The sequence below is a fragment of the Vidua chalybeata genome, chromosome 9, assembly GCF_026979565.1.
Source record: "Vidua chalybeata isolate OUT-0048 chromosome 9, bVidCha1 merged haplotype, whole genome shotgun sequence".
In the NCBI taxonomy this organism is placed as follows: Eukaryota; Metazoa; Chordata; class Aves; order Passeriformes; family Viduidae; genus Vidua; species Vidua chalybeata.
In genome coordinates this window covers 2,675,657-2,697,763 of record NC_071538.1, presented here as the reverse complement: position 1 = coordinate 2,697,763, position 22,107 = coordinate 2,675,657, and the positions used below count along the sequence as shown (strand labels likewise).

At 52.4% G+C, this 22,107-nt stretch overlaps 2 protein-coding genes across 8 annotated transcripts in view; both read right to left on the bottom strand.

The window, feature by feature from the left end:
* Positions 1–46: 46 nt before the first annotated feature.
* Positions 47–5,978, bottom strand: RGS16 (regulator of G protein signaling 16). Of its 3 annotated transcripts, none has more exons than XM_053951022.1 (5): positions 5,836–5,978; positions 4,546–4,647; positions 3,875–3,936; positions 2,283–2,449; positions 47–1,993 (listed from the first exon to the last, which is right to left on the bottom strand). In XM_053951022.1, the coding sequence occupies exons 1-5, from the start codon at positions 5,913–5,915 to the stop codon at positions 1,793–1,795; spliced, it is 612 nt and encodes a 203-aa protein (XP_053806997.1). In that variant the 5' UTR covers positions 5,916–5,978; the 3' UTR covers positions 47–1,792. The 3 variants fall into 3 exon arrangements, with proteins under 3 accessions (XP_053806997.1, XP_053806998.1, XP_053806999.1); XM_053951023.1 differs by lacking the exon at positions 5,836–5,978 and adding an exon at positions 5,213–5,384; XM_053951024.1 differs by lacking the exons at positions 4,546–4,647; positions 5,836–5,978 and adding an exon at positions 4,055–4,324.
* Positions 5,979–13,266: 7,288 nt separating this feature from the next.
* RGS8 (regulator of G protein signaling 8) overlaps positions 13,267–22,107 on the bottom strand; it is a 30,631-nt gene continuing 21,790 nt past the window's right edge. For all 5 annotated transcript variants that reach the window (XM_053950897.1, XM_053950896.1, XM_053950898.1 and 2 more), the window contains one exon: positions 13,267–20,953. In XM_053950897.1, the coding sequence (XP_053806872.1) occupies positions 20,771–20,953 (183 nt within the window). In that variant the 3' untranslated portion in view covers positions 13,267–20,770. The remainder of the gene's footprint in view (positions 20,954–22,107) is intronic.

Here is a 22,107-nt window from a genome sequence, read left to right as displayed (position 1 = left end):
AAAGTCCACAACCAGAAAAATAAAGACCCAGCCCGTGTTGTCAGGGTATTTTGCTGTTTACATTTTATTTTGTAATGCCAACGTTTCCTTGGTAATGAGAACAGACCATTGTGCATCGCTCGCTTCAGTAACACAGCAAAGGTGGTTCCAGTTGTAAAAATAAATAATAAATAAGAAAGCAGCTATGTCCCTAAAAAAACACAGCCAGGACAACAGCCAGAGGCTCAGACGTGGGACCAGGATGGGGGTGGTGGAAGAGGACTCAGAGTAACATCCCCAAACTGGTCTTTGGTCCCTTGCTCTGCTCAAGCAGCTGTGAAAATCCCAAAGGATGCTGTGCTCTGGCCGTTGCTGAGACAAAGGGGCAAAAAAGAGTTCCCTTGGCAAGGAGAGAGTACCAGTGGGATAAGGATCTCCAGGTTTGGTCTTTGAGGATAAACAGAGCCCTGGAAAGCAGCCCTCAGCAGAGAGCAATGCTGGTGGCACATTCCCCAGGACCCAGCACAGGCTCTACATCACCCACCCACCCACCATTGCTGCCAAGTGGGACCCACACCTCTCCAGGATGCCAAAATTCCTGCTGAGAGGGACTTTCTGAAGAGCTGCCCCCAGGTCTGGGCTGGTGATATGTTCTGCTACCCCCTGAGTCACAGAATTCATGGGATGGTCTCACTCACTCCACAGGTTTCTGGTAAGTGCTGTGGCTGCAGACTGGTTTCACCATCCAAGCCCAATTATAAAACCAGGCAAAGCCCCAGGGTTTTCTCTCCCATGTGTGAAAATCAAATTTTCCACAGAGTTGCTCACCAAAGTGCCTGTTTGACCTCTCTGTTCCCTGCCCAGGACAAACTGCTGAGATGCCTTCCACATCTTTAAGGGCAGAGAGGGAACAACATGGGCTGCAAAGCATCCTTGCCCTGCCATCCAAACACTCTAGCAGCTCTCCCTGCTGCTGCTGGTGTACCTTGCTCCAAAACTGTGCTACAAATCTGTCTGGTCCTCTCAAATTATTACACAGAAAAGGTGGGAGGCATGCTAATTGCTACAACAGCTAAAATAATTTCATTTACAGGCTCCTCGGAACAAGGGATACACATGTGTGCTTTCAGAAGTGCTCCTCTAATAAATATAGATATAATAATAATAACAATGATGAAATAAATAACAGTAACAGGGATAAAACATCACACACGTGACCTAAGATTAGGTGCAATCTGAAGGTCGTGGAGCTCAAGCGAGGGATAAAATCGTCACTGCACTGGAAGGAGGTGGAAAGCTTTGCTGCAGAGCATGCATAGGACACAGCTGGAGGATCGTGGGATCAGGAGAAGGCAGGTGCAGGATCCCTCCAGCTGAAGATGCCACGTAGTCTCGGGGCTTTTATCCTGGCCATTCCCTGCGGGCGGGAGTGGCAGGCTCCGGTGCTGGCCCCGCAGCTGGTGGCTGGTGCTGCCGCTCAGAGAGCAGGTGGGAGCTCTTCGGTTGGGGGTGCTCAGGGGAATCCCATCTCTTTCCGCTGCTCTCGCAGCTCAAACCCGATTTCTTTCCGTGTCTGCAGTGCCAAAGGTCTCCGGCCGAGCTGCAAGGGGAGGCTCCGGGCTCCCACCCCCGGGGAGGGAGGAATGAACGCCGTGTCCGGCGGCTCCGGGAAGCGCTCGAGGTGCTGGGGATCCCGCTAAAATCCCAGAACTTCAGCCGGAACCCCGGCACACGGGCCTCAGCCCTCGCAAACCACGTCCCACCCTGTGCCTGGCCCCCCGGCTCGTCCCCCGGCCGCGCGTCGCGCCTCGTGTCAGGTGTGCGGCCGCTTGCTGCTGCCGCGGCTGGCGGCCTGCTTGGTCATGTCCTGGTAGGAGGCGGATTTCAGGAAGCGGGGGTAGGAGTCCTTCTCCATCAGCGTGCGTGTCTTGGCCTGCGCCTCGTTGAAGCAGGTGGAGGTGGCCCCCGAGAGGTTCTTGCGGGTGATCTCCCTGGTTTCGTGGTCGATATTCACCTGCAAGGCAGCAGCGCCCACAAACGTTAGCTCCTCTCCTATGTGAGGACAAAACCTTGTTTTAATCCGTCTTCAGGTGAGGGTGAAGATGCTCACAAACCTTTCTATCCATTCATGGTTTGACTCAATTTCTGTTCCAACATTACGTGATGCACCACATGATGTTAGAAATTAAAGCTCTCATGAACAAGAGCACATCTTCCCACTGATCCAACAGCACTTTAGTAAAATCTACCAGGATATTTTATTCTTTTCCCACCCTATTTGATGTGACAGAAAATGGTCTCACCTCCCTGGGCGCCTCACTTTGGACAAACTCCTCGAAGATCCTGTTGGCTTTGGAGGCCAGCTTGGTTTTCGATCGGATCTTTTTGAAGTCCTCGCATGCCAGCCAGAAGTCGAGGTTCTCCTCGCTGAATTCAGTCTTCAGGAAGGTGTGGAATGCATTTACCCCACCTATGGAGGGGAGAGAAGAGCAGTTAATGGGAAAGGAGGCGGGGAGGAAGAGGACCAGCAGCAGACACTGCCTGGCGAGCGTTGCCCTGGGAGCTCAGACCGTGACATCCGCAGATTTCCTTTCCTTCCGGGCAAATTCCACCCTCTGAGACACCATTAATTGGCCCCTAGACTCCAATAAAATCCTTTCCCACAGACAAGTAATCCTCTGGTTTTATTTATCTGACCTTTCTGTAATGAGGCTTCAGAGTATTTTCTTTACAGCTTAGAAAAGAGCTAATTCTACCTAAGGAGAAGCGTGCTGACGCATCGGAACACTGCAGGAGCCGAGCAGCGGTGCCTTGATTTTGATTTCTCAGCCCAGATCTGGGGGGAACGAGATGCTGAGGATGGAAGAGTAATTGCAGCAAGGATTTCAAAGCTGTGCTGGGAAGGTGGATTAAGTTACAAAGCTAGAGATGCTCATTAGCCATCACAGCACATGAGGGAGACCGGGAAAAAAAATACAGTTGGCCTCAGACTAGCACTGTGGAAGGACTTTGTCTGGCTGGGGAAGAGCTTTTAAGGTGGACAACTACTTTTGGATTAAAATTTGGCACTTCTGCCATATGAATTTTGCAAAGCTCAATCAAGGTAATCTTTTTTTAAAGGTAAATAGATAATTACAAAGTCTTGGCTTGTTATAGTCAACAATCTCGTTTTGGCTCTCATTATAATTTGAGTTATCATCTTTATAATTGTAAAAACTGTTTTTGGAGACTGCCATTGTGCAGAGCCCAGTGTAAGGAGGGGATGATGTGTGGGACTGAAAAAGAGGTCCTGTCTCTGTGTCTCAAGGAGCTGCCTGCATGGGCAGAGGGAGACAGCATCTCACAGGAGCCCTGTGCATCACAGACCCACAGCTGATACCAGAGTAGGAAAAGGGCAAGGTTATTCAGTCAAACAGCTGAATTCCTGCTCCCTGTGGAAGAGCCATCCCCAGAGGCACAGGACGGAAAGACAGAGGGCAGCAATGCAGTTGTCTGAACAAGCCTGAGGGGAGCTGGCTGCATGGCTGTTTCCACCAGATACTGAGAGCAGACACTGCCTTCTCCCCACGGTGGAGAAAGGGGTGCTTTGGGAATACCATGACGTTTCCCCTCCTCATGGGATGCCTGTGACAGTGCTCCTGTCCCAAGGCAGCAGCAAGACAACACTTCTGCCCCCACAAAAAACCCAGCCAGGAGGAAAGGGTACAGCTTCATGGGGCAGGCAATGAGCCCTGTGCCTCAGATCTGGGCAGGAAAGGGACCTCTTTCTAAGTCCTAAAACACCTCATTTGAGGAGGAGGCAAGATCTCATCTTACACTGACCCAAGCCATACAGCTCACTATGTTATTTGTCCTACACACTCTCACCAAGAGAAGAAAACAAGATGCTACTCACTTTTGCTCTTGAGGAGCTGGTCAAAGGACTCCCTCCATTCCAGCACCTCTTGGGAGGAGTCTCTGGAAAAGACAAAAAGGATGTGAGGCTCGCTGTCCAGCAGTGAGGCTGGGAGCACTTCAGCTGTGCAGCTCCATCAACGGGAGACAGCAGCATTCAGCAGGCAACCAAAGCCATTACCTGTGGGCTCTCTTTCCTCTCTCTTCCCTTTCTTTCACCTTCCCTGATGGCTCACCCGACCTCATCTCCATGCTGCTGGCCAGGAGGTTCTCTAGGGGATGCTCAGAAGAGCCCTTTTCTGCTGGCCCAGCAGAGCCTCCTCTGCAGAAGACCCCCTGCCCACAGCAGCAATATTTAGTGTCCTGTGCTTAATGCTGCCTGCATTCCCCAGGGATCCCAGCCACTGGTGTGAGACACCAGGAAGTGCACGAGCCCTGCGGGTTCCTTGCCTCTTGCTCTCTGTGCCTAATGCCAGAGCATCTGTTCCCTGCAGGATTTTATAGCCGCTGGAGCAGGGAAGTGATCCGCCTTCCCGGCCCGCCTGGGTGGGACTACGTGGAGGGGGAGCTGTGCTCTGTGCTGCGCAGATGGGCAGGAGCATCCCTCGGGAAAGGCTGCTCCACGGGGGCTTGGCCCGGGCTGGACCTGGGGCAGAGCAGTGCTTGGCTTACCTGCACCTAGAGCCCAGCTGCAGCTTGCTGGAGCTCCCCGCCTTGTGTCCCAGCTCGGGTTTATGGAGCAGGATGCCCAAACGGGTCTTCAGATCCTTGGCTCTGGAAGGGAGGGAGGAAGGGAGGGGTGAGATGGGATCTCTGGGCCATCGGTCTGCTGCTGCCACCCCCTCCGCTGGCAGGGGCTGTACCCCACAGGCTCGGGGGTACGACCCTCGCTCCCCAGCTTCAGCTAGTCTTTGCTCTCTGGTGTGTGAAATAAATGCTCCCCACCTGCTTTTCCCGCTCCCTGGCAACCGTGCATTAAGCCTGGGGGACCGGTTTCTCTTGCTTGCTTCCCAGGCAGAGACACATGGAATATAAAGCACAACGAGCTCTTTCCTCTGGGGCAGGTAAAAGCTGCGGAGTGCCCAGCTGGAGCCCCCCCACAGCCCCCTGGAGCTAACCTAGTTCCTTTTGCCATCCCACTCTCCCGCCAGTGCGCCGCTGCTCCCAAACCGCTGGGAAAACATAGCGGCTTCTTTCCTCTCGGCACAGCAGGAGCATCTCCCTACTGCCTGCCAGGCTGCTGCTCCCCTGCTCTCTTTTTTGGGATGCTCTGGGCTTCCAGGAGCCTGTCACGAGGCCATGGAGAGAGCAGCGCTCCGCAGCAGCGCCATCCACCTACCCCATGGCTTTAGGAGGCAGCGGCAGCACTGATGCTCCTGTGCCAGAGGCTGGGATGCTCCTGTGCCAGAGGCTGGGATGCTCCTGCCTGTCCCCGCGGCTCCGCGGAGGAGGCACCTCCCTGCCGGGAGGTGTCTGCGGCAGCGGGGCAGGAGAGCGGCTCCTGTCTGTCCCCAGGGTGCCCCTGAGGCGGCGTGTGGCCCAGCTGCTATTTGCGTGCCCGCGGCTCGTTCAGGCGTCCCAAGGCGCCCATACAAAAAGAAGGGTTTAAATGTCAAACCGGCAGCGTGGGGCTTTGCAGGAGGAGCAACATGTCACGTAACAGTTTCGGCCGTGTTGACAAAAATACTCCTGCTGCTCTGCTGTCAACTCGGAGCAAGTTGTGCAGAGGCAGAGACAGAAAAACCTGGTGTGTTTGTACAGCCCTGTCCAGCCTCCTGTCCCTCCGCTTGTTTCACCTCCGTGTTCCCCTCCTGGGGAGCAGAAGGGATGCAGCCACAACAAATCACTTCGCTGCGTGTTTTCTGCACCCCGGGTTCTACCCTACCATCACATCGGCAGCAGCAGAGCCTGGTCCAGGCGCGTCTCTTCCAGCGACTCCTCTGCCTCCCAGAAGCGCCTTACCTTTCCAGGCAAGTGATGGGGAGCGCGGCTAAGCCCCGGCACATGCTGAGAGCTGGGCACCCAGGCATCCAGCCACTCATCGGCTCCTCGCGGGGCTGGCAGGGGGTGCGACAGGCGGCTGCGGCACCACCTGCCCCGCGGACCCGTGCTGGCGGCTGCGACAGCGGCGCGGAGCCGCGCTTTATATCGGGTGGGAGGCGGGAGAGCGGGGAGGGGGAGCCGGCATCACTCCAGCCTCCAGCCAACCAAAAGCTGCTCAGGCAGCGCCCGTGAGGATGAGAGCTTAGGTAAGTTTGTGTGTGCTGCTAAGGGAGGGGGGAGTGGGAGGCCCAGGCTCGTCCTTGAGCATCACAGTCATAGCCGCTTCCTCGGGAACAGGAAAAAACAGACTCGTTTCCAGCGACGTGTGGAGCCTGCTGATTAACCGCCGGCGGGTGGGAGAGCGAAGGACAGGACAGACGCCGAGAGTCGTCAGCTCCATCGCGCTGCTCCATACCGCTGCCCGAGGGCTTCCAAACCTCCCCGCTCTGCCAAAGTGGTTTAAGCAGGGGGTGGCAGCGCCCAGCGGGGTCAGGAGTGTTTGTGCTTCCTGGGGGGATACAGATGGAGCAGGAGGGTTTAATGTTCCCACTTCCCTCTTAATGGCACTGCCAGTTCACAGCTGGAATATATAAGGACAATGTGCTGGCTGAAGCTGCACTTCTTCAACACAAATTCCCTGCTGGGTGTGTGGTGAGAGGAGGGAAGGGAAGGGATGCACATCAAAGGAGCCAAAACCTGGGAAAGCATCTGACAGTGGAGGATCCTGATGAAACCTGAAAATTGAAAGGAGATTAAAAGCCAGGGAGAGGTTGGAAACTGGAGGGGAAAGACTGAGCCAGCAAAAGAGAAAGATGAAGAGAAAGGGTTAAACCAGTGCACACCAGCAAACCCCAGGGTCTGGAGCTACAAGAACCAGAGGTCCATGAGAACCAACAGGTCCCCTGTGGTGAGGTCAGGCTCACACACGATCCCAGAGCTGCCCTCCCTGCAATTCCCCAGTTCAGTGGCTCTGGAAAGGAGTGACCTTAACCCCCCTGCTCATGGCCAGCCAAGCACAAGGCCACAGCTGCCACTTCCACTCCTCATCCTCTCCCTTCCTCCCTGCTATTCCCAGCTCAGACATTTTTCCAGAGCTCAAGTTGTCTCCTACCCTTACTGCCTGTATTCATCACACACAGCACATTGCCAGAGCATCTTTCCCAGGAGAGATGAACTGTGCCAGGAGAGTGGCAGCACAAAGCCATCTGGGCCCTGGGCCAGGGAGAAAGGCTCCTCTCAAGCTGCCTTTGGGAGCAGGAGCATGAGGATATGTGGATGGGAGACTTTGGGAGGAGCATGAGGCACCTCAGCCCCACTGAGCAGTAGAGTCCTGTCTTTCTCTCATCACTTACAAGAAGGCACAGAATGGTCTTGCTCATGGACAGACTAATGACTGAACACACACTTTTAGCTCCTCATGTAAGAGCAGCCTCTTTCCTGATGGCTCTGGGGATTTTCACTCAAATAGTCAAGTTTAAGCCTTCTTGGTTAGCAGATATTCGGCTACAGATAAATGGCTGGAGCTACACAAAGCTCTTACTCATGTCTTCTCTGTGCCTTAAAACCAAGATTAGAGCTGTGATCCTTGCTGTGGATTTCAGGGAAGAAATGGAAGACTTGAGGAGAGAGGGCTGGAAGGTTGCCTTTGCCTGTACAGCTGCTGAGAATGTCTGTGCACACCCACAGAATGTCTGTGCACACCCACAGCTTGGACAGTGCTTGGCTTGTATTGGAAGTGCCACACCAGCCTGGAGCTCCACCCCAGTTCAGCACCACACTGGGACCACTGGTGTCGCACCAACAGTGGCACATGGGGGTGGGCACAGGCTCCTGGCACCCCCACTCAGCTGTTCCAGAGTTACTGGATGGTCAGGGTTGGAAAGGAGATCTGGAGATCATGCCAAAGCAGCTTAGCACTCACCTCCCAGCTGCAGCAGGTGACCAGAGGGTTTAGGGAGGCAATGCCCCTTCTCCTCATCCCCTACATCTCCATCTCCTCCCTGGTTTTTCCACACAAATGCTGTGGAAATGTTCACCTCTGTCCCTTTCCCCTCTAGCACTGCAGCCCATCCTCCCAGCCGCAGATCTGCAAAGTCACAGGATGCTCTGGTAACTCTCCCTGGTGTTTGAGGCATGATCTGAGCGGGTCATGCCGAGAGGAAAACCTCCAGGAGCCTGGACACGTGTCGCAGGCACACGGGACAGATGATTTCTGGCTGCAACTCCACGGAGCCTGGCACAGCCACTGTGCTGGGAACCACGTGCTGCCTGGAGCAGCCAGGCAAATGTAACTATGGCAAAAACACAGCTGGGATGGCAGCAACTGCAACTGGTGAGGAGCCTGGGGGATGTGAGCCAGAGCAGAGAAACTCTGCACATCTCTGCCTTGAGACTGCAGCCTGCTGAGCCCTGCTCTTTGCTTCAGGCCCTGTTTCCCTGCTGTTTTTCCCCAGAGAAATAAAGTGCATTGGACAAGCGTGTGTGTGTGTGGTTTTACCTTGTCCCCTGTGGCAGCTTTTGAAGCTCTGGGCTCAGGTGAGGCCAAGCTGACAGTGAAGCAGAGGTGAGGAACTGCCCATGGTGAGAGAGAGAGAGCCCTGTACAGCCCCAGGGAAGGGAAGGAGTCAGTCAAAGGCTGTGTCAAAGGGGACCACAGCAGCTCAGCCAGAAGAGGCACAAAGGTGTTTGCTGCAGAGCTGGCTCTGGGACACAGGGCAGTGCCAGATCCATGTGTGCAGGTCTGAGTCCTGGCACAGGAGTGGGATTAGGCAACTTCCAGCATTAGGACTTCCAGCAACTTCCAGGGATTAGGACTTCCAGCAAAGTCCTCCTCACCAGGGCTGGGACAGACCCTCTGCCCACTGTGCCACAGCCACCAGCTGACCCCTCTGCTCCCCAGAGCAGCTTTTCTGCCTCTCCCCTCCGATGGGGCTGCTCAAGGACAGGCAGCTGGCCAGCATGGGCTGCTCTAGGTGAGATATTTCGTATTGCACAGCTCTTCCCAGGGTTATGCAATAGCCTCTCAGCCCAGCCCCGTGTGTGTACTCAGATGTCTTCATGCTGCTCTGTATCTAATTGAATTACGTGCTTCCTGTCTCATTTAGCTTAGCAGCCTCCCGCGGCTCCGGCCCCGTGCCCTCCATTATCAGCCCTTGTTTTGGAATACAAAAAAACTCATCTGTGTCGCAATGCCTGGGGCCAGGCTCCCTTCCCAGAACCGTGCCACAGCCTTGCCAGCACCAATCCACCTCCCATCCATAGGGCTTGGTCTCACCTCCACCGGGAAGGTCCTGGCAGCCCAGGCAGGTGCTCTGCTGCCTGCTGAGGCTGGGAGGTGGCTGGGCTGAAAAGGCACCCACAGCCTTGCCAGCATTTTGGGGGGTACAGCCACTGGCTGGCTTCACCCTCAGCAGCAAAACACACACACCCCATCAGCCCCAGGGATTGCTGTATTTGCAAAATGCCAGCAACTTTGGAAAACACAAAGTTTTCAACCCCAAACTACAGAAATGGGGTGGGGAATTGGAAAAACAAGTGCTTGGTGACATGGCTGGGAAGTTGGCTGGGCTAAGGCACCCACAGTCACCCTTTGCCAGCATTCTGGGGGGTACAGCCACTGGCTGGCTTCACCCTCAGCAGCAAAACACACACACACCCCATCAGCCCAGGGACTGCTGCTGGTGTTTCTGGGTTAGTGTTTGCAAAATGCCAGCAACTTTGGAAAGCACAGAACCAAAGGTTTCAGCCCCAGAAATGGGGTGGGGAATGGGAAAACAAGGGTTTGGTGACAGGGTACAAAGTGCCCTTGTGTATGTGCCCAGTGCACAGCCACGTTCTGAGGAGAGCTCCTGGCAGGGGTATTTTTGTGGTTTTATATAGTTCGAGTGGAATAAGGGGAAGATGATGCAGAAAGAGATTGGGAAGGGGAGGCAGGAAGAAGGAAGAGGGGAAGAGCCAGGCTGAGCTGTGCTGTTGGGGTCTCACTGCAGCCAGGCTCCCCAAGGAGTCTGTCCCCGATTTCTCCTAAACCAGAGGGGAACCACAGAGGTGGCTATCAGGGATGGCCAAACCTGAAGGCACTCCTGCCATGAAATCAGGGAGGTGCTGAATGCAAAGGAGCAGAAATGGCAGGTTTAAAGGCCCTGCTCTTGTTGCATAGCCCCTTCCTCCACCTGCAAGCTGTTGATAAGCTCTGGATGTGTTTAAGGAGGGAAGTAAGCCAAGGAGATGGAGATGGGATGGAGGCTGGTGATGTGCAGGCATGAGTGGGGCAGTGGGGACAGGGTTTAGTGGTGGGCTTGGCAGTGCTGTGTTAATGCTTAGACCTGATGATATTAGAGGTCTATCCCAACCTGAAAAACTCAATGATGGTGCCAGGGAGGAGCAGGGAACCTGCCAAGGCTGAGACAGCAGCCAAACATTTGCAAGTGGTCCCTGAGAAGCCACACTGCAGCTGGGGCTCGGCCATGGGCACGGCTTGTGGGACAGGGACAGTCAGGGGTGGCTGTGGGACACCTTATCTGTGTGGCTGCAGGTGAGCCTGGCTCCACCTGTGCCTGCCCAGCCCATCCCAGGATATCCCAGCTGCCCACGAAGGATCCCTCACCCTCACCCATGGGGAGTTGATGGATTCCCAACACTCCACGTTCACGTGAGGCACGGGAGGAAATAGCTGCTCTGGAAATTTGTAGCAGTGCAGAAAGAGGTTATTGAAGTAATAATAATAATAATTTAAAAAGCAATAACTAGAATTACAAATGAGGTTTTCGAGGGGCAGCTGTTATCCACTCTGCCCACGTGCTCGCTTTGCACAGCTGCACAGGGAGAGGTAGCTGACAGCAGGTACTTTTAATCTTCTCTTTCCGTTCCTGGCACCTGCTTTTTAAAGCCACTGAACAGCCAGGAAAAAAGCTAAAAGATGATGGCTAAATATATCCTGAGTAAGAGGAGAGACAGAGCAGCACTAATGGCAGATCTTTCCTTGGATGCATTCAAATCTGTTTCGCTCAGCAACAGGCTGAGGGAAGAAAGAGCAGATGAAAAGGAAAAACAGTAGAACACAGGATTTAGGGGAAAAAATAAGGGGGATATAAAGAAGCCAGAGGGACTGATAAATTCCACTAGGCACATTTCCAGAGGAAAACAAGCCAAATTTTTGGGTTTAAATGCAACACGTGTGTGTGCAGACCAAAAAGCAAACACTCACCTTTCGCAGGGAGAGGGGGTTGTACGCCAGGCAAGGTGAGAACCCTCGGTGTGCCCAGGGCCAGATGAGATCCAGGTCACTGCTTTTCCTGCTGGCCAGACCTGCTCAGGAGATGCTCAGCCCTTCCTCACTGAAGCCCCACACGGTTCCTGCAGTAAATCTCTGTCCTGGTTGTAAGGTATGGTTTGGGGGTGTGTATTCTATTTGCCATCTGTCAGAGGTGGGGCAGTTCTCTCCTGTTCATTGGGCAGTTTTCTTTATCTCTCCCACAGCCAATCCTCCCTCCAGGAGATCTCTTCTGTCCATGGGCCATTAATTATTATTATCTTCTGTTCATGGCCAGTGGGTGTCCCTGCATGGCTGAGAAAATTCCATCATCCCATGGGGAGATGCTCCGCCCAGGGGGAGGAGCCAAGCATTCCTACCTGGATACAATCTGAGATATTTTGGGAACACCACAGCAGCTTTTGCCCACTGCATTCCCAGAGGAGCAGCTTTCTTCTCCACTGCATTCCCAGAGGAAGCCCAGGCCCATCTCCAGCAGCCCTGGAGCTTCAGAGGAAAACTCCAGCCTTGTCCAGGATCCTGCTCCAGCAGAAGCACAGCTGGCACTGCAGCAGAGCTGAGCCACCATGGCATGGGACTGCTGCCGCCTCCCTGACCCACAGGGTGCCAGCTCTGTTCTGACTCTGTCAGTGGTTTTTTGTACTATTGAATTTGTATTTTAAATTTTCCTAGTACAGAACTATTATTCCTGCTCCCATATCTTTGCCTGAGAGCCCCTTAATTTCAAATTTATAATAATTCACAGGAGGGGGTTTGCATTCTCTGTTTCAAGGGAGGCTCCTACCTTCCTTAGCAGACACCTGTCTGTTCAAACCAAGACAATCTCTCACCATGCAATTTCCCACTAACACCTAACCTCGCCTCAAGTGCCCTGCTCCCTGCCCCTGCTAATGCCTCCCCTTCCCCCCTTGCTACCCAGGATTGCCCTCAGCTGCTGCCTGACCCTTCCCCAGCAATCCCAGCCCCCTCCTGACTCTCCAAATTGGCCCATGACTGGCTGGTGACTCTCCCCCTACTCCTGCTCATCCCTCCCTGGTTCATCCCGCCAGGATGGAGCAAGCTGAGGCCTGGGTGTGAGCTGCCTGCTGGAGCACAGGTGGCTTTTTATGGTCTGGAGAAAGCTCTTCATTTGCTGTTTGCTCTTCGTGTCCTCATCGTGCTCGATCCATCCACCCTGCTCCCTTTCCCAGGAGCCTGTGTGTCCCCCACCGCTGCTCCTGGTGCAGGGAGCAGGCTCAGCATTTGTTTCCACCTCTGGCCATGATGGTTTGGGGATTTGGGGCAGGGAGTCCATCACAGGCAGCAGTGAGGCGTACTCAGAGAAGGACAGCAATGTGCTGCTGGAAGGCTCTTGGGATTTTCCTTCCTTGCAGGTCCTACTGACTCATTTTGGGCTCATCCCCCCAAACTGGACCTCTGGGGAGCCTGGTTCTAAATTGCTCCAACTGAGCCATCGACAGCTTGGAGCCAACTGTCCCAGATTGCAAGGCAAGATGTATTCTATTTGCCATCTGTGTAGCAGTTGTCTTCTGTTAAGTGGGCAGTTTTCCTTATCTCTTCCACAACCAGTCCTCTCTCAGGGGAGACATCTGCTGATAATGGGCTACTGAATGTCACTGCATGACTGAGAAGAACTGTAACATCCCATTGTGAGATGCTCCGCCCAGAGGGAGGAGCCAAGCATTCCTACCTGGACATAGTCTGGGTTTTTGGGACATTAGACTCAGCCTTTTCCGCTGGATTTCCAGGAGGACTGCAGCCATTCCAATTTGGACTGCTACCAACACTCTGATCAAAAGGGTATCAGGTTGTATTCTGACTCTGTGGTTTTTCTTTTGCATTATTATATGTATTTTGTTTTCTTTTCCACTTTTCCTAATCAATTGTATTTCTGATTTAGAGTCTCTCACTGGTTTTGTTTTCAACCCATCTGCATTCTGCTGCCCCATCCAGCGTGTCTGCACCAGGGGCCAAGGAGAAACAGCTTCTCCCCTCCTCTTCCTCCTCAGCAATTTGGGTGGGAGACATCCCTCCACCCCCGGGATTGCAGTTTTTCAGACACTCAGGCAGAGAACAAATAGTCTCAGGCTGTTTATTACATCCTCAGGGTGTCTATACAGCACGGGTGTAACACTGCACAACGTGGTGACGCGGCTCGGTGGGGGATTTGTGGCGTGGCTGAGGAGCTTCTCCAGCCTCCCGGGGGAAAAGGGGAGCCTAGCAGACAAGCAGCTAATGCAGGGGGAACCCGGGGAGCCGAGCCCATGCCTTTCCTTGAGCAGGAAGGGATCAGACTGAACAGCCTGCGTGGCCTGCCCCAACACCAGCAGCACCGGGGCGCCGCAGGGGTGGCAGCTGCAGCAGCAGCATCTCCTGAAAATAAAAACGTTGCCCAGGGAAGCACTTTTGAGCTGTTCTTTCTGCCTGGTGGCTCACTTCTGAGTTCACTGCGTGCAGCAGAGCCGTCCTCACTCTCTTCTGAGCCACCCACGAGTTGATTTGCAGAGGAACCAGATATCTTTGTTATTTCAAGCAGCCCTAGTGGGTTGGGCTTGTAGTCAGGTACTCAAGGGGACACTGCCATCCCACCAAGGTGGAGGCGCCAAGGAGCTTAAGGACAAATCTGAGCTCTGATTTGGGTAACTCATAGAGAAGCTGGGGGCAGAGGTTATGAGAAGATGAGATCTTCAGTCGTGGCTCTTAAGGAAGGGGGATCTACCCCCAGGTGTGTTCATACCCTGCTCTCTTCTCCTTGCCAGGAGTCCTACAGAGGTCTGCAGGAGTAAACACAGCAGAAGGTGCCTCCTTCCCCTCACTGCTTTTCAGCTGGTTGCTGCAGGCACTGCTAGAGCAACATGAAGACGTTTCTCTCGGGATGATGCTGTTACCTGCCCTGGAAATGCAAAGCTGAGCAGCTCCTCACCCGTCATGCTTTAGAGCCAGCCTGGGGCACGCAACACATGAGGCAAACTGGGAGGTGTGGGGCTATTTGAGACAAACAATTCACAGCACAGCTGGTCCCCAGAGCTCCCTGGTCCCTCGAAAAGCAGGCACTGCCTTTTCTCCCATGTCTTTTTGCCAGGAATGTTGGATGTTTTTGGTAACAAGCTCATCCCCCTCTGCCACCTCCCTCCCACGGCCTCGGCTCCCTGAACTCCCGCTGAGTTCACCGCAGCCTCAGATCAGAAACACATCCTCCTGGAAAGCCAGGAGGAGGCACAGAGCACAACGACTGACTTTGCTGAGCAAACACAACCCACACACCTTGATTGAGACTGCTTTTATAAACCAGAGAGCCACGGGGGTGCCCAGCTGTGAGTGACCCCAGCATGGACACCCTCTACCCTAGCCAGCCCCTGGCAGAAGCACTGCATGTGCAGCGTGCATGGAAGAAGGAGAAAAAGAAGGAAGACAAAAGACCTGGGGACAAGACAAGCCTCTGCAAAGCCCAAGGGGTGCATGGTAGACAGAAGCATTCTGGTCTAGCAGCAAAATGAACTTTAATTCCAGTTCTGGGATATAATGCTACGATGCCAGAGAGAGCACAGCACCAAGGAAGGAGACAACTGCAGCAGCCCCAGGGATGAAAGATAATGCAGAAATTATGTGAAACGTTTTGTTCTTATATAATGGGCAAGGAAGAGCTCCTAGGAGCTTTACAGTGGCAGTAGGAGGCGTGTAGGAGGGAGATGGCATGACCAGAGACGAGTGTCTGGGGAAGGGAAAGGCAAAGAAGAGAGGAGGGATGGATGGGGGTGGAGGAGAGGCAAACAGGGCGAGGTTAGGGGAGTCCCAGGCTCAGACAGATGAGGACAAACAGTGCTGGTGGACAGGAAGGTTTGGAGTGCTTCGAGGAGGAGGGAAGACAACCAGGACAGGACAGAGAAGGAGAGAGGAATGTGGAGGGGAGAAGCCCAGGGAGGGGAGAGCTTGCACTGACGGGTGAGAGGCACTCCAGGACTGGCATGAGGTATGCTTTGCTATTGCTCTGAATGCTGTAAACATTTTGGTTTTGTGTCTATCAGTGAACATTCAGTTCAGTTTGATACATGTGCTCTTAGGGGTAACTGGAAGCCTAGCAGAGTTTTACATCTCTTACTACTACTTGGACTTACACACGAGGCAAACACAACACTGGCTAAAGATCTCAGTTTATGTCATTTGTGCCTAATTCTCCTATTTTAACATGCACATCTATGTCTCAGAAAAGCTTCTGTAGTAGAGGACACTAAATAAGATATAGATGAAGTCACGTGCACTCTCATCACCCACACCCCCAGACACACACAGCAATTTCCACCTCCCCTTTGCCCTTCACACCTCCCAGCATGAACAACATGGTGCATTAATGAGTCCACTAAAAGTGATGAGGATCATCCCAAGCCTGGCTGATGCACCAAAGCAGGAGAAACTTTAGACAGATTAGAGTTCTGCATCTGATCCTGGACTTAACACCACCTGAAGCTCACAGAAAAGGAAATTTGTAAACTCTTTTTCCCTTCTGCCTGGGAGCTGACTGGGTATGGGCCAGCAAACAGAATAAAAAGAACTGAGTGAACCATTTTTCCCCCCTCTCTTCATGTGATGTCAGATTTTAACATTGCTCCAAACAGGAGGAAAATTTTGGAGGTGTGTGCTTGTGGAGAGGAGAAATGGGTTTGTAGGTTGTGAATATCCCTTTCACACCAGGAAGAGATGAATCAAGGACAGGATATTTGTCCTTGGTGAGAATTAGTCACCACTCAGCTCTTTCCAAAGCTTTGGCTCAGTTATTATTTCCTTGATCAGCCCCTGGTTTAAGGAGTAGAGCTACAAGCTGCTTATTTTGGTTCAATTCAGAACTACATTTGTCATAAAAGAAGCAGCTGGTGCCATTTTCTTGTTTAAGAAAAATAGAATCTTACTTTAAATAACTAGTCTGCTTTCCTTCCAGAGAGACAAACTGCAAGAGCAGCAACAAAAATAATGAGTGATAGACTTAAATGCCTCAGACAATACTTCTGCTCCACTCTGTGTTCTAGGATGCTGTTCCCAATGGAGGGAACAATTTACTGGGGCCCAGTTTACTGGGGAGAACACTTCTACATCAGCCAGCCTGATTCCAGCTCCTGTCACCACTGCAGCAATGACATATCCAGGTGTGCCCTGCTCCAAGTAATTCCCCAGGTGGATGGAGGAGAGAAGGGAGCTTGGATTTACAGGGTGTTGGCCACTTTGAGGTTTTCCCATGAGTTCTGACGTGAAATGAAAGGACTTCCAGCACCAACACTGCTGCAGGATCTCGTGGAGAAATGGAGTTACACTCTGGACATGACCAAGGAGTCACACTCTGGACACCAGGGGAGCCTGGGGATTGTCCACACTCACATTCCTGGACACAAGCCTCTCGTTCCTGCTGTATCCCCTGGCCTGGCTGTCTCTGTGACCCTCCCCAAGGTGCTGCAGAGCCTTGTCTGGGGTGCCTCAGCTGGCACTAGAGGCCAGCACCACCCAAGCCCACTCAGAAGGTCTGTCTGGAGAGAAGTACCACAAGGCAGCTGTCATGGCCTTCTGCCTTCTCTTTAAAAGCAATGACTGCTTCATCCTCCTGCTGGCTCTCACATCCTGGACAGCTCTGGGATTTTTTTTTTTTTCCACGTACAGACAAGAGGAAGGTGGAAAGGAGGAAGGCAGGGCCAGACAAGGTGGCCTTGTTCACCACTTGCAGCATTTGCTTGGTGCCACAGTGCTGGGAAGCTGAGCTGCCCTTTGGCAGCAGTGGGATCACTGGGTAAAACTGGGACTACAGGCCAATGCCTTAAGATTTTAGCTTTTATATATTTCAAATCCTATACTGTATTAGTGCATAGCTCTAAACTCCATATAAAGTGTAGTTAACTCTCTTCATGTTTTAGTCAGACAGAACAATTCCTCTGGGCCTGTGATCCAAAGACCTCCTACAGCCTCAGGCCCCAAAAAGGATACACAAAAAGTGATTTGGGGGGGAGCAAAGGGGGGAATATGACTTCATTACCTCTAATTGGAGCATTAACCCCTGATATGTACATGGACCAAACTTATAATTATCTCAAAAACCATTGTCCATCCTGGGTGTAGCCCCTCTTGGAGGCTTTGACTGCCCAAGGTGTGCCTGTTGAAGGCCTTCAATAAATACCCACTTCACCCTCTTAACTGTCTAGCCTCTGTTCTAGGCAGCCACTCCAAGGCATCAGTTTTTGGTGACCCAGATGGGAGAGGAAACTGCAAAAGCAGCCTGTGTCCCTGGGAGGTCCCAGTGTTACACAGGGGTGGCAGGCAGCCTTTTCTGGGAAAGGGGAGCTCCCCCAGCCTCTGCTCACAGCCAGAGAGGGAAGATTTCCATCCTCCCCTGCAGGTCAAGCCCTGAGTGTGTCACTGCAGCGAGGCTGGGTTTGCTCTCCTCGCTCCCTGCCCCAGGCAGGGGCTCTGGGGGTGATATGATTCCTTCTGTGTTAGGTTAGGAAATGTGGCTGGGGGTGTGTATTCAATTCCCATCTGTCAGAGGTGGGGCAGTTCTCTCCTGTTCATTGGGCAGTTTTCTTTATCTCTCCCACAGCCAATCCTCCCTCCAGGAGATCTCTTCTGTCCATGGGCCATTAATTATTATTATCTTCTGTTCATGGCCAGTGGGTGTCCCTGCATGGCTGAGAAAATTCCATCATCCCGTGGGGAGAGGCTCTGCCCAGGGGAGGAGCCAAGCATTCCTACCTGGATACAATCTGAGATATTTTGGGAACACCACAGCAGCCTTTGCCCACTGCATTCCCAGAGGAGCAGCTTTCTTCTCCACTGCATTCCCAGAGGGAGCCCAGGCCCATCTCCAGCAGCCCTGGAGCTTCAGAGGAAAACTCCAGCCTTGTCCAGGATCCCTGCTCCAGCAGAAGCACAGCTGGCACTGCAGGAGGGCTGAGCCCCCATGGGATGGGACTGCTGCCACCACCCTGACACACAGGGTGTCAGCTCTGCTCTGACTCTGTCAGTGGTTTTTTTTGTACTATTGCATTTGTATTTTAAATTTTCTTAGTACAGAACTGTTATTCCTGCTCCCATATCTTTGCCTGAGAGCCCCTTAATTTAAAAATCATAATAATTCAGAGGGAGGGGGTTTACATTTTCCATTTCAAGGGAGGCTCCTGCCTTCCTTAGCAGACATCTGTCTGTTCAGACCAGGACACCTTCCTACAGCCCAGGCTGCACCAGGGACAGCCGCTGGATGTGTGGCTCTGTGTCCTCTGCTTCCACCTCTGATTCCCTCCATGCCTTGCACAGGTTCACCAGACCTGTCTCACCATGCCTTGCTTGCCATAAAGCTTTGGGACACTGAGCTCCTGCATGATCTGGCTCCCTTGGAGAAATCATGGCAAATCTGGAGCATTTCCCAGATGTCTCTCACTGCTCTCACTTTCAAGCAAGCAGCAAAAAGTTTGTGTCAAACTGCCAAGTCCAGACCTTGAGCTTTGTGTCTCTTGCATCCTATGAGGGGCCTCAACAGTCCCAGGAGCTGTGTCACTGAGCCTGGGTGTGGCTGCAGAATGCCACCTCTGTCACCACAGGCCAGCCCCAGCTCCTCAGGTGTCCTTGCAGGGGGCAGGGGACAGCCAGGAATGCTGGGTCACTGCTGCTTTCTGGCCATTCCTCATGGAAATTTAACTGCAGATGGGATTTTCCTTCCAAAGACCTGGAGGATTCTGCTGCTGGCCAACCAGGCACTGAAAAATGGGTCTCCCTACTGAACATAAAGTTTGCACTTGCAATGTATTTAGACTTCAGTGTCTTAGAGACCACAGGAATACACCTCCAGAATGAACCCAGCATGGTTACCACCTCTGTCTTGATCCTACACCTATTTGTCCTACTGGCCTGCACATCATCCTTGCAAAAAGCCTCAAAATCTGTTTCCTACTTAATTAATGGACAGTAATTTGTAATATCCAGCCAGACTTTTTTTTTTATCTTCTTCCAAAAACATTGTGCTTGGCTTCAGAATTCATTCTACCTCATTTACAGCACATTACACGAAGTCTATATCAGCAGTTTTCTGATATGTCAAAACCACCCACCACCCTTGGCTGGAGCAGAGGTTTACAGTCTCTGGTCTGAGAGAAGAAAAAGATCCATCGGGTCACTTTCCAGGCCTTCATTAAATTAAGAAAAGAGACCTCTTGTCTGCCGGCTCAAATCCACAGACAGGCTGTCTGCTTCTCCCCTCAAAAATATTGCAAGAATCTGCCAAGCTGGAACAGCAATGCCATGGAAATGGGGCCATCAGATGGAAGGAACTATTGCCCAGCAGAGAGGAGGTGCTACCCCCCTGACATCTGCACAGAGAATTCTCCTGCAGTGGCCATCCAGGCTATGGGAATAGGGCCAAAGGGCCCCTCACACCCCACTGCACACGCCGACACCCATCCTGCTCACTCCTTGCTTTGTGCCCCACTGGGGGCAAGCACCCTGCAGCGGGCTCTGTGTCCTGGGGAGCTCTTTGCAGGGCACTGGACCCACAGTGGACACTCGGGGTGTAGGAGCAGTCAGTAATGAGGAAATAACAAAAATAGAAATGGGATCTTTCACGTTGCCACGCGCTGGTCAGGTACCCCATGAAAAATGCCATCTGCTGTGGCAGAGGGGCCTTGTGCTTTTCCTACACCTCAGCAAGGGACAGAGGGGACATTCCTCCTCTCCACTCTCTCCCAACAGGTCGTTCCTGAGGAGCCACCAAGCCTGTGGCAGCCAGGAGCCCCTTTGTGCAAGATTTTGGTCCAGTGCCCAGCACAACAGAGCCTGGATGATGACTGAGACTGAACTACCACACAAATAAATAATAGCCACGAAAAACAATCATTCACATTAGAAGATTTGCCTGCCCAGGCCTAGTGAGAGCTTTTGGGATCACCTTCCTCACGAGGAAAGCTCAACACCTCGAGAATACTCTGAGCCTCCATCCCCGAAGGAAAAGAGGCAGAGACAAGGTAGCAGCCAAGTCATAAGGTGTGCAAAAAAAAAAAAAAAAAAAAAAAGGGGGGAGGTGAGCTGAGTTTGCTGATGGTTCCCACTTCAAGAAAGAGAATGAATCCTGTGCCTTTGTCTCCTCTCTCCCTCCCCTCAGCCTCTGGTCCAGACCCCAGCAGCCAACCTGTGAGAGATGGGCTGGATGTGGTTTCACAAGTGTCAGCACTGCCCTTGGGGCCCTTCCAAGCACAAGGGAGAGGTGAGAGACAGGGAGATGTGTGGAAGGATGGAAAGGTGTTATTTACACACAAACCAAGCCAGCCATTTTAAAGGGAACTTGTCTTGCCCACAGGTGACCCTGTGTCTCAAGAGGGTTGTGGGTTTGTGCTAGACAGAGGGAATGACTGCAAGGTGCTACTGCTAACGAGAAAGAAAAAAAGCACAGATAGTCAAAGAGTCTTAATATCACGGCTGGGTCACTCTCTGGAAGCTTCCTCTGCCCCTTCTCCCTATTTTTCCATTCCCACTGCTTTTAACACCAAGAAAGTCTCACATTTAGACATGGGTTTTGGCTGTTGTGGGAAGCACGTGGTTTCTGAGGGCCCCGTTGCTGTCCTAGCTGAGCCTCCTCTGGGTCTGAGACAGCAGGTCTGTGTAAATTTTGGATCTCAGGAACCTGGGGTACGAGTCTTTCTCCATCAGGCTGTGCACCTTCCCCTGAGCTTGGTCAAAGCAAGAGAGGGAGGGCTCCTGCACATTTCTTCTCGTCAGCTCCCGTGTCTGGAAGTCTATGTTCACCTGGGGAAAGCAGCAAAAGAGATTTTGGCACTGAGTGTCCAGCTGGCCTCCTTCAAATGGCACATTCCCTCTCTGCCATGGCTGCAGAACAGCAGCAGAACCAAGGTCCTACCCCTGCCCGTGCCTGAAAGCCCCCACAGCTCTGGGGGGTTTAGTGATTCAGGACTGTGAATCCTGCCCCAAGCCTGGAAAAGTTGGGTTTGTAGTGATCTGAGCACTTCTGAAATCACTTTACTTTTACTGAAATCACTTTTTAAATTACTTTTATTCAGACTCTTAGGCAGCACATCACCTAAAGCTGCTGACTCAGCCTAACCTCTCTCCTGCTCCCTCTCTTCTTCACCACTTGCCCAATAGGTAGGTGAATAAACTTTTAACTGGGTTTAAACCATTAGTACCTTCTTATTAAATATCTCTAAACTCAGTTGGTCTAAAATAAACGGTTTGATTTTTCCCATGGAAGCTTCATGTTGCAATATCTGGAGGAGAGGCTTGAAAAAATAAACCACCCTATAATGTTATGACTGCCATTTGTTTGCAAAGCCAGCCAATGGAGTTTTCCTGCTCTCCTTCCCTAGCAGAGTAATCAGGATTTTTTAGGGTTATTGTCTGGAAGGAAAAAATGGCTAAAAAAATGTTATTTGTTGTTATTAATTCAGTATCCAAACTGGAAGGAGCCTGGAAAGTAAAGCTGTCTGCCTCAGTGTGGATGTCAGCAGTATGGATTAGCTCTAATAATTCCATATTCTAAGCATGCCAAAATTATGTAACAGGGCTAAGAAAATATCACCACAGGACCAAATTGTAGGAAGGACCCCATCCTACCTGCATTCCTATTTCTAATCAAAAATCAGCCTTCCAGTCCTTAAAATCTCACTGGGCTTCCTGAATAAGAGTGGGGAAATGCCCAAGGAGAGCATTGAGACGGCCACACACCTTGGTGTGAATCTGGGCCCTTCCCAGTGGCCTTGCAATGGCCTTCCTAGCTGGGAGAGGGAGGAAAATGAGCCCTTTTAAGGGTCCCTGCCAGGCACCCACGCAGGAGCAGGAGGGGCTGGGTGCAGTGAGAGCCCCCCTGGCTGTGCTGTGACTGCAGTGACACATGCCAGCGTGGTCACGAGGCAGGATCTGGCAGTGCCATCAGCCTGTCGAGT